The following is a 12,434-nucleotide window of genomic DNA, read 5'->3' on the forward strand; positions in this document are numbered from 1 at the left end:
TATATATATATATATATATTTATTTATTTATTTATTTTAAAGGAATACTTATATTGCATTGACTAATCAGTTAGCTGAAGATATACTACTTATCTAGCATAAGTTGCAAAGTCTGTTTATTTTGAAATATGAAAGTTGCATTCTATACTCAATTCAAATGCAGTGTTGTTACATTTTGGAAAGAAATGTATTAATCGATTACTGTTGGTTTAAAATTAATAAATGTTGAAATATTCTGCAATCTGAAATTAAATTTGCAATTTTCACTCTTATTCAGAAAAATCTGAATTTCAGAAAGAAATTTTGAATTCAGAGTTTTGTGGAATTTTCCACAATCCAAATTATACTGTAGTCCATGTAATAAATTTTAACATTTACTTGAAATATTCTGAATTTTGAAGCTCATTCTAAATTTATCTTTTGAATTTAGGAGGATTATAAAATAAAATATAATTCATATTACATTTCCAATTAGAAAAATTTGACATCGTGCAGAGAGCAAACATACATTTATTATATATCATGTAGTTAGCATGTCCTAGTTTACATTACATTGCTAGTATTCTGTTTACTATACAGTGGACCCTCGGCTAACGATATTAATTGGTACCCGAGAACGAATATCGTTAGTTGAGTTTTTTTAGCGTTAGTCGAGGCAAAATGTTAGCGTTAAAATGTATCGCTAGTCGGATTTAACGTTATACGATGCCATCATTGGTCGAGGGTCCACTGTATTGTAATATTTTTTCTACGTATGGTTGAAGTAATATAAAAGTGGCACTGTTTTCAGCAACGTGAACGTGTGGCTAGTGTTGTACATAGACAAGAAACTGTAGACTGTTTGAGAAAGTTCAACGCTAGAAGAAAATTAAAGGTAAGTTCTTTTTGAAGTATTGTCTTAAAAAAAACACTTTCTGTTTTAGTTTAATGCCTAGTAACATTAAAAAATATAACTTTAAAATTAATAGTACTCTAGATTAAAAATAATATTTTATTTAGACAAATGTTGTGACTTACCTCATACATGAGTAGTAAACACTGCAAATTATATTTGCATCATATATTGTATATGGATGCAGTATATGAGAGAATTTGGGTATTTGAGGACATTGGAAATACGAGTGTTATCACATAGTATGCATCTTAACAACAGAGGGATATCGGCATTAAGTGGTACAGACTGGAACCACTTTATTAGGAGGGAATGAATCCATGGTAATTTGTGTGGAATGCATTATACAAAGTGAAAGTGTTGAAAGACCACTGTGTTGTGTTAGTGGTAATGCTAGTATGATGTGAGGGTACCAAGTACAGAGGGCAGTCTCTAACTTAATTTGTCAATACCTTTGACCATATTTCCTTTCAATACTTTTCTGTCCATTCCAGGCATAGGCCTTCCCAAACATAGGAGGGAAGCAGGATACTAGTGATAATGATTGATATATTCAGCTATTCATACTATGTCACACCATGGGCAAATTAAATGTTAAGAGCCGAAAGTCCTATTGTTCTTAAATGCTTATGGTGGGTCCTAGCCAATCCAACAAGCCTTTTATTTATTCAAAAGCCTGTGGCCCAGTTATATAGTAACTGTGCTGTACAGGACACTACTGACAACATTACTATAGATCTAAGTGGCAGGAAGACTTGACTAAATAAAGGGTTTGTGGCACCAGTTGCTGCCTCTCATCATTTCATAAGTAGTACTTAAAGAAGACTTAATTTGAATTATTAACCTAGAGGAGTATTAATCCAGAATTACCCAAGTCAGTTTGACTTTCAATGGGGTCCTTCAGTTCTCTTTCCCAGGATGTGACCTAAAACAGTCAGTTAACACATGTGTAAAGAAACATGTCTAATATCCCAGCTTTTCCCAGGATTGAATCTGGGTCTTTCAGTTGTGAGCCAAATATGTTGCCTTTGAGCCACAAGTAATATTTCAGGTTTATAGCTTATACTCTGACCATGTCACAATTAATATTATGGATGCCTAGAAAATAATTTGCAACTAGTTTGGTTGCTGCATTCTTGTCAGTTTTTTATAGCAATATACAGTGTGTGTGTGTGTGTGTGTGTGTGTATGTATGTATGTATGTATGTATGTGTGTGTGTGTGTGTGTGTGTATGAATGTGTGTACTACATATGTGTGTACACAATTTGTGTGCATGTGTATGTAGTGCTTTTTAGGCAGAGGTTGTGCAGTCTTGACTTTTAAAGTAGTGGTCATTTGTTAAGCAGGCCCAGTATTAATTCATTGTTGCAGTAATTTAGCAAAAAAATTAATATTATAGATAATATGTACTAAATTAAGAATGACTAAGATAATTTGGGTGGGCTTAATGTACATTAAGTTTAGCAAGGTTAGGTTAGGTTGCCTAGTGTTACACAATTACCAAGAATGTTCTGACCAGTGCAGTTGGTCTTGTTATTTATGTACAGGAAATTATGACATTAGGATTAGTAACACTTGTCATTGTATAATGATGGTGTTATCTAATGGCAGGTCTGTAGCCAGATATTCCCTAAGATTACACCATAACTGCCATTGTATGGTAATGGTGGAGTGTTAGGGCATATCTGGCTACAGAGCTGGCACTAGACTCCAACATAGCTATACAATCACTTGTCTTACAAAACCTAAAGGAACTTCTTTTAAAAAATAGCAAGACTAATTCTGCTAGTCAGAGCACTGTTGATAATCCTGTAACAGTTAGTTTTGGTACAAAATTTAAATATGTTTGTTAATTTGAAAAATTATAGCTGGTAATACATACGATGTACAGTAGAGTACAATACTGATTCGTCCTCTGTATTACACCATCCCTGACTTTTTCCCCTCACAAATTGTTTGCTCATATTCATTGTTATTATTTTTTTAACACTTCAACTGTTTCCCACTAAAGTAGAATGACCCAAAAAAGAAGACATACTGTCACCATCACTCGCTCCATCACCATCTTGCCAAAGGCATGCCATTCTACAGCTTGGATACTTCTCTAAACTGCAATATCCCCACCCCTCCTTCAGAGTGCAGGCACTGTACATTCCCCTTGCAGGACTCAAATCTGGCTAATGGTTTCCCTGAGTCCCTTCATAAATGTTACCTTGCTCACACTCCAACAACACATTAAAGCCATAAAAACCACTTGCTTCTACATAATTGTTGGAAGTCCAAGCCCCCTCTCACATGAAAAACCTCTTTTACACCCTGAAATTTTTCCTAGGACAACCCCTACCTTTCCTTCCACCATAGATTTATTCACCCTCCAAGTCATCCTATTTTGCTCCATTCTCTCTAGATGTCCAAACCACCTCAGTAACCCTTCCTTAGAAGTATGGATAATAATTGCACTAATCATTCTTCCAAATCTCTAAACTACAAATTTTCTGCATAATGTTCACACCACACATTGTCCTCAGACATGGTGTTTCCACTGCCTCCTCCTACAATATTTAAAACCCATGCTTTGCAACCACATAAGAGTGATGGTTCTATTATTCTCTGATATGTTCCCCTTTTGTCTCCATTAGTACCTCAGTGCACCATTTGCCTTTCTCCTCTTGTCAGTTCTATGGTTCACCTTGTCTTTCATAGAACTATCTTTTGACAAGTCCACTCCTAAATCTCTGAAAATATTCACTTCATCCATACTTCCTCTTTCCAAACTGATATCCAATCTTTAATTACCTAAATTTTTTGTTACTCTCATCACCTTGCTCTCTTCTATGTTCACTTTAAAATTCCTCTTAAATTATCTTTTTAACACCGGCTGTTTCTTACCAAGGCAGAGTGGCCCGAAAAAGAAAAACTTTCGTCATCACTCACTCCATCACTATCTTGCCAGAGGCATGCTTACACTACAGTTATAAAACTGCAATATTAACACCCCTCCTTTAGAGTGCAGGCACTGTATTTCCTATCTCCAGGAATCAAGTCCAGCCTGCCGGTTTCCCTGAATCTCTTCGTAAATGTTACTTTGCTTACACTCCAACAGCACGTCAAGTCCTAGAAACCATTTGTCTCCATTCGCTCCTATCTAACATGCTCACACATGCTTGCTGGAAGTCTAAGCCCCTCGTACACAAAACTTCTTTTACCCCCTCCTTCCAGCCTTTCCTAAGCTGACCCCTACCCCGCCTTCCCTCCACTACATATTTGCACTCTCGAAAGTCATTCTATTTCGTTCCCTCTTCTCTACATGTCCAAACCATCTCAGTAACCTCTCCTCTGTCCTCTGGATAATAGTTTTGGTAATCCCACACCATCTCCTAATCTCCAAACTACGGATTCTCTGCATTATATTCACACCACACATTGCCCTCAGACATGACATCTCCACTGCCTCCAGCCTTCTCCTTGTTGCAGCATTCACAACCCATGCCTCACACCCATACAAGAGTGACTCTCATACATTCCCATCTTATATACCCTCCCAAATTTGTCTTCCATCCTTTGCAACTTTTGTTCAGAATCTTCCTAAAGTACAGTGTCATTGACAGAAAGTAACTATGGCAACTGTCACTTTGTATTAGATACTGTATCTCTTAATCCCACACCTCTCCCCATCACCCTAGCATTCACTTCTTTTACAGCCCTATCTGTAAATAATCCTCTCTCCTACATACCCCTAACCTGAGCCTCACTATCCTCACATTCCAACAGTAAACTATTTGTCTCCACTTACTCCTTTCTAACATACTCACATATTCCTGCTGTATGTCCAAGCCCCTCACACACAAAACTTTCTTTACTCCCCTCCCTCCATCCTCTCCTAGGATGACCCCTACCTTGCCTTCCCTTCACTACAGATTTATACACCCTCCAAGTCATCCTATTTTGCTCCAACCTCTGTATACCAAATCACCTCATCAACACCTCTTCAGCCCTCTGGATAATTGTTACAAAAAACGCGATTCTAAAAGCTTAGAGATCTCCAGTGAATACTAGAAAGGACTGCCCTTCTAGCATCCAGCCTGTTACTGGGTTTTCGTAACAATTAGTCAGTATCCTTGTCCAATTATCCATTAGAATTCAGTATGATTCAATAGTGCTTCAGGATTACAGCTGGTAGGCTACTAACTAGAGAAATTAAAATTTAATAAATTTATTAAGTTGTCTAGGTGTATATCAAATTAAATTAAATTAATCACAGTAATCAAAATAATATTAATCACTTCTCTCGTGTACAGTAGTATTGTGCTGAAAGCACATATCACATTTATAATTCTTAAGTACCGTCTGGTACATTAACATTTAATAAGATATTACAAATATGTACAAGTAAGTTTGTGTGCATATGTGTAAGTGCTCTAAGTAGTTCGCTATGTCTCACGACTCGACTAGACTTAAACAAGTGACTGACAAAGTCCTCAAATAAACTAACTTCTTGACCAACTGGCTATCAGAACAGTCTGCTTGAACAATAAAAAGAATGCTAAGCCCAATAGCAACAGAAGCCGGCAGAGTAACAAGCAAAGAGCAATAATTACAGTAGTTAGACAATCAAGACTTGAACTGAGCACATAATATGTTACATCCTACCTAACTAAAGGAAACTAAGTCAAATAATAATATAAAGCAATATATTTATGATTTAGCTATTATCGCAAATATAAGCAATATAAAATTATATGAAAAGGTAATATACATGTAATATATATACATAATATACATTGCAACCCATTCAGGGGTTGCAACACCCACCCAACACGACAAACGGTCGCACTAGGAGTTGCATTAATGTCTTTCACATTATTACTGAATACTCAGGTTACTTTACTAACACAATTTAATATAAAAAATAATGAGTCACTCTTGTGCCCAACACTTTATAATTTCACAGTGTCTATTTCACTAAGTTATGCCCCTAGTATTAGGGCAGTACACAGTATCGTATCTCTGCATACTCGTGGTTATGTACATCAGTGTAGAGACAGGATAGCGTAGACAAGCATGGCACGTTGAGACTCGATCATAGTAGAGGAGACTGCATTCCACTCTTAAGTAGTGGTTGTGGAATGCTATGCAGTATGGACATCTGAGTATGAAACAGCTTAAGGTGTGTAGTGAGGGGGTGGGGTCAGCGGCAGGACAGTGTTCTGCCAAGCAGTAACGTCGCCCACACCACACTACAAACTCATCACTTGGCTTCTGTCTCCTCCCACACACATATCACTACTGTGAATATATAAATAGATTAATTAGACATTAGTATATATAGTTAATATGGGCTGGAGGGATTAAGTTACTCTACTGAATTTGACATAGCAAGTAACAAAAGGTATTTGGGCATAAAATTACGTTAAATTTAAATGGGGAAGTGCCCAAATACACGTCAAAATGTTCAAAGGACACCACAAGAGCTAGAGCCTCTTTCTCAATATTGGCATAATTTATCTGGTGTCATTTAAGCTTAGATGAATAGTAACATATAGGATGGAGAATATCAGTGGATGTTGACTGTTGGAGCAGCACAACACCCACTGCATAACCACTCGCCTATATATGTAAAAAGGGAAGATTGAAATTAGGACTCTTCACAAGAACAGAGGAAAGCAGATGCTTCAACCTTTTGAACAAATCTGAAAAATCACTAGTCCAGATGAACTGAACTTTGCTACTAGAGAACATAGTGAGAGGTGTAGGTGGAGGTGTGTGTGCTGGCTTGCCTGTCACTTGACACATGTGGCAACGTCGCACATGATCAGCTACTGTTTCCTTCATTTTAGGCCAAGTTTTGCCAGTTTACCGAGTGTCTTCTTGACACCCAAATGTCCTCCAATGGGACTATTGTGAGCAAAATCAATGGCTTGTTCACGAAATGTAACTGGTAACACTACGAGATGCTTGACTGTGGTGGAAACACTATCAGCTGACAACTTACATGTATTTTTCTCCATCTGTACACCGTTACTATAATAGTAACAATTATCGAGATCCTTTGCTTCACTCTCAGTAACTGATATATCTCTGTCTTTCCAGTGACTGATCAACAAACTGATCCTTGATTAAATCATCATGAGTTAGAAATTTAACGTCAGTAGTGTCCTGACTAGGTTGATGACACGGGGGAGTTGGTGTTAATGACCCTGGGTGCAGAGCGTCACTAAACAACATATTCAAGCCCAAATCATTGTCATCCACTAATTCAACAGGAGACAAGGATGGTTGTTGAATCTTTGACATAGCTCTAGTAATTGTGCCGAGAGGAAATAAAATAGGCTTCTCTCTACAAGCTTCAGTGGCATAATTATCATCAGTGTTATTATCAATCACAAGTGGTTCTTTACATATACCAGCATGAAAGATATCGTTCCCTATCAACAAGTCCACTGACCTGATGGGAAATACACCACTGGATATACCCACTGAAATATAACCAGTATAATAGCTTGTTTCAATGTAAACTTTATGAAGAGGTACTTTTATAACAGCCCCATCATAGGCTTCTAACAATACATCTATCTTGCAATAGGTATCATCAGTTATGGGCAGTACATCATCTCTCAATAAGGTGAGATAACTGCCAGTGTCTCTGAAAGTAATTATCTCAGTCAGATGTGATTTGTCAAATCCTACTTTACCTCTCGAAAAGTAAGGACTCATCGCTGAACGAATCTTTTCGTCAGATACACACTCTGACGCTAGTCATCTATCCTGAGTAACATTATCTAAAACAGTAGGATCAGAGGTCTTACTAGGATTTTGGTGCCTTTGTTGCTCTGAAGAGGATATGACTTGTGTGGGGGCACCAGCCGCACGACTGCTTCTCGTATCTCTTTCTAACTTATAGCAATACTCTCTAGCATGTCTATTTCTGTTACAATAGGTACATTTAACTTTCTTCTTCTCGATATCAGATTTCTGTCTAACCACAGAGACAGATTCAGGATTGTGAGTTTTCCTGGTAAAGGTGCGAGAAGTTACAGTAGCAGGTACATCAGGCCGGCAATGAGCAGCTGATTTAGGTTGCCAGCTTCTAGGACAATTTTTAGTTACCTTGTTTCTCTGTTTTTTAGTATGTACAAGTTTGTGAGAAATCTCGTAATTGTCTGCTAATGCTGCAGTTTCCAGAATATCCGAGGTAGTATGATCGATCAGATATTCTTGTATATCAGCAGACATACAGTTGTTAAACTCTTCGTGTAGTAACAACTGAACAAGGCTGTCGTAGTTGTTAGACTTGGCAGAGCTACACCATCTCTCAAATGCAGCTTTTTTCTCACGAGCAAACTCTACACAAGCTTGATCTTGTCGTCGTTGCAACGTACGAAATGCACGTTGATAACTTACAGGTAACAAGTTATATGTCTCTAGAATAGTTCGTTTGACAGCATCATAGCTAATGTACTTGGCAAATGGTAAAGCTGCAGTATAAGTTTGAGCTCTTCCTGTCAAAGCTGTGTGCAACAAGGTAGCCCAGTGCTTACGTGGCCAGTTCATAGCACATGCCTGGTTCTCAAACACATCAAAATAGGTGTCTAAGTCACTCTCAAAAAACTTAGGAACCATAGATGCAGCTTTCGGCAAATTATGTGTGTCCTGTGATCTATCAGTCTGTTGCCTTCCCAGACGAACGTTTTCTCTCTGGAAATCTTCTTCGTTCAATTTCCTCTGTGCCTTTATTTGTGCAGTCTGCAACATAATGAGGTGTTCAAACCTCTCAAACTGTTCCTGAGAGATAGGACCAGTGGGTAATGGAGGAGTAGGGAAATTAACATGTCTTTCTGGATGGTCCTTAGGTCGGGCACCTCGTCCAACCGTCCCTAGAGAGTCTAGATCTGGTCTAGGATAAGTAGATACAGGTGTAGCATACACGGTACTAGCATGAGGCTTCATCATACTAACAGTTAGGAGGGAAGGCGTGAGTGAGGTTCACTAGGCTCAGACACTTCTGCCGTAGTTGCTCTTTCTTCTAAGTAATCAAATAGTCATACTTCCTAATTGTGACACTAGGCTTTCTGAATCTGAATCATAATCAGACATCTCTGTATGAGCAGGAAACAATATATCTTTAATTAACGCTCTGACAGTTTCTGCAGTGTAATTCCTGTTATACGTCTCATCGAGATATTTGGCTACTTGCCAACACGTCTGAAGTTTTAATGTACTTAACTCAGACAAAGTCAGAGTATCAATTAACTGTTTCACTTTGGCATACATCACGAAAATATGTGTACTACGAGAGAGTGATTATGGGAAACTATAATCCTAATAGGAATGTTAGTGTTGGTTGTCTTAGAGCTAGAGCTCATAAACAGTATTTCCATCTCCTTGGATCAAGAGACTCGGTCAGGTACGTACATCCACCTGGTATGTTGTACAAGACTAAACTCAAAGTCTTCAGATTAGGAAAGTACTCAAAGTGTTTGAGTATAGAGTTACTAGTATGTCAAACTGGACAATTTCTCCAACACTTTGAATCAAGAGCATCCCGGACAGGCCCCCATTTGTTACAAAAAACGCGATTCTAAAAGCTTAGAGATCTCCAGTGAATACTAGAAAGGACTGCCCTTCTAGCATCCAGCCTGTTACTGGGTTTTCGTAACAATTAGTCAGTATCCTTGTCCAATTATCCATTAGAATTCAGTATGATTCAATAGTGCTTCAGGATTACAACTGGTAGGCTACTAACTAGAGAAATTAAAATTTAATAAATTTATTAAGTTGTCTAGGTGTATATCAAATTAAATTAAATTAATCACAGTAATCAAAATAATATTAATCACTTCTCTCGTGTACAGTAGTATTGTGCTGAAAGCACATATCACATTTATAATTCTTAAGTACCGTCTGGTTCATTAACATTTAATAAGATATTACAAATATGTACAAGCAAGTTTGGGTGTATGTGTGTAAGTGCTCTAAGTAGTTCGCTATGTCTCATGACTCGACTAGACTTAAACAAGTGACTGACAAAGTCCTCAAATAAACTAACTTCTTGACCAACTTGGTGTCAGAACAGTCTGCTTGAACAATAAAAAGAATGCTAAGCCCAGTAGCAATGTAACAAGCAACTGCGACACAATCAGGATCAAGGAGATAATATAACGACTCTAAGTAGGGACCATCAGCAGATCCTCCACAAAAGTCACAAAACTCCCATAATACTGAATCTAAGTTCAGCATAAGAAAATCCCCGACTGTGATAGTACACAGATACCAGTACAAGTTAGGTCAGAAGCTACAGCTCAGGACCTGAGTTGCTCAGAGTGTCTTTGCGACATACAACCTCATCACAACGTCGAAAATCACTAAGTCTATACAGTGTTCTGTGAACAGTGTCCCACAGAACCTACAAGAAAGCTAGAGACGATCTTCCAACAAGGGCCTATAAGAGAGATTTAGGCACTTTGTGTGGAATACGTCCAACCACCAAGAGAGTCTAGACCAGACTGAATACTTCAGGCGAGGTGAGGACACCCCCCCCCCTCGATCACGTGATAGCTCCGTGGACAGCTGCAGCTCAGCAACAGAAGCCGGCAGAGTAACAAGCAAAGAGCAATAATTACAGTAGTTAGACAATCAAGACTTGAACTGAGCACATAATATGTTACATTCTACCTAACTATAGGAAACTAAGTCAAATAATAATATAAAGCAATATATTTACAATTTAGCTATTATCGCAAATATAAGCAATATAAAATTATATGAAAAGGTAATATACATGTAATATATATACATAATACACATTGCAACCCATTTAGGGGTTGCAACAATAATACTCATAGAAACTTCACACCTCCTCCTAATCTCCAAACTATGAATTTTCTGCATAATATTTACACTACACATTGCCCTCCGACATGACATCTCCACTGCCTCCAGCCTCCTCCTCACTGCAACATTCACAACCCATGCTTTGCACCCATATAAGAGTGTTGGTACTATTGTATTCTCATTCCCCTTTTTGACTCCATGGATATCATTCTTTGTCTCTACAGATGCCTCAGTGCACCACTCATCTTTTTCCCTTCATCAATTCTGTGGTTTACCTCATATTTCATATGCTTATCTGCCAACATGTCTACTCCCAAATATCTAAACATGTCCACTTCCTACATACTCCCTGCCTTCAATTTGATATCGAGATTTTCATTACCTAACTCATTTGACACCCTCATCACCTTACTCTTATCTGTATTCACTTTCAGCTTCTTTTACACACACTCCCAAACTTGTCCACTACCTTTACAACTTGTCTTCAGAATCTCCCAAAAGCACAGTATCATCAGCATGTTGCATTAGATTCTGCTTATTTTAACCCCTCAATGGTCCAAACGTATTTATAAGTTCTTATGGCTAGCGCCCCAAACGTATATATACGTTTTAACTTTCCTGCCTCCAAATTTGGCACGATTGGCCTGAGATGACTGGTCAGCATAGAATGGGTATTAACACTCGGTGTGCACCATATTAAAGAAAATCTGGGACCACTTAGTACCTTGTGGGAGGGCCAGTTAAATTGAGTGCCAGCTCGAGCAAACAGTGAGGCAAACACCAAGGGTTCACTGATGTAATGTCATTAACACTCTCCTTTTAAGAGGAAAGTGATGTTAACCCCAAGTTTAGAGTCTGTCTATCTCTGTCTGCCTATCTCTGTCTATCTCAGTCTCTGTCTATCTCTATCTCTGTCTATCTCTGTCTGTCTCTGTCTATCTGTCTCTATCTGTTTTTATCTGTCTCACAGGTACACACAAATACAATTTTACATAGTGTAAATTATCTAGGATAACCTAAAAAATCCTAGGTAGTAGGTTGGTAGACAGCAACCGCACAGGGAGGTACTACTGTCCTGCCAAGTGAGTGTAAAACAGAAGCCTGTAATGTTTTACATGATGGTAGGATTACTGGTGTCTTTTTTCTGTCTCATAAACATGCAAGATTTCAGGTACATCTTGCTACTTGTAATTACACTTAGGGCACACTACACATACATGTACAAGCATATATATACATACCCCTCTGAGTTTTCTTCTATTTTCTTTCTAGTTCTTGTTCTTGTTTATTTCCTCTTATCTCCATGGGGAAGTGGAACAGAATTCTTCCTCCGTAAGCCATGCGTGTTGTAAGAGGCAACTAAAATGCCGGGAGCAAGGGGCTAGTAACCCCTTTCTCCTGTATAAATTACTAAATTTAAAAAGAGAAACTTTTGTTTTACTTTTTGGGCCACCCTGCCTCGGTGGGATACGGCTGGTTTGTTGAAAAAAGAAAAGAAAAGAACCTAAAAAATCCAAAGTGCTATACTGTGCTTGTAGATGTAATGCATAAGAATACCTGTTGGTTCACAGTGACTCTCTCTGAGACAGACAGAGAGATGGAAAGAGACAAGCAGACAGGGAGAGAAGACAGAGAGACAGATACGAGCTCATCAAATGTCATCCCTTATCTCTGCACCCTCGCTGGCACCCATCAAATGTCATAGTTTAT

General features: G+C 38.2%; 1 protein-coding gene across 3 annotated transcripts in view; it reads left to right on the plus strand.

Annotated features, from left to right (window-relative positions):
* Positions 1-12,434, plus strand: part of LOC128687820 (calcium/calmodulin-dependent protein kinase type II alpha chain-like) — an 897,132-nt gene that overhangs the window by 819,347 nt on the left and 65,351 nt on the right. For all 3 annotated transcript variants that reach the window (XM_070083804.1, XM_070083805.1, XM_070083806.1), the window contains one exon: positions 791-874. In XM_070083804.1, coding sequence (XP_069939905.1) covers positions 791-874 — 84 coding nt within the window. The remainder of the gene's footprint in view (positions 1-790; positions 875-12,434) is intronic.

Source organism: Cherax quadricarinatus, chromosome 10, assembly GCF_038502225.1.
Source record: "Cherax quadricarinatus isolate ZL_2023a chromosome 10, ASM3850222v1, whole genome shotgun sequence".
Classification (NCBI taxonomy): Eukaryota; Metazoa; Arthropoda; class Malacostraca; order Decapoda; family Parastacidae; genus Cherax; species Cherax quadricarinatus.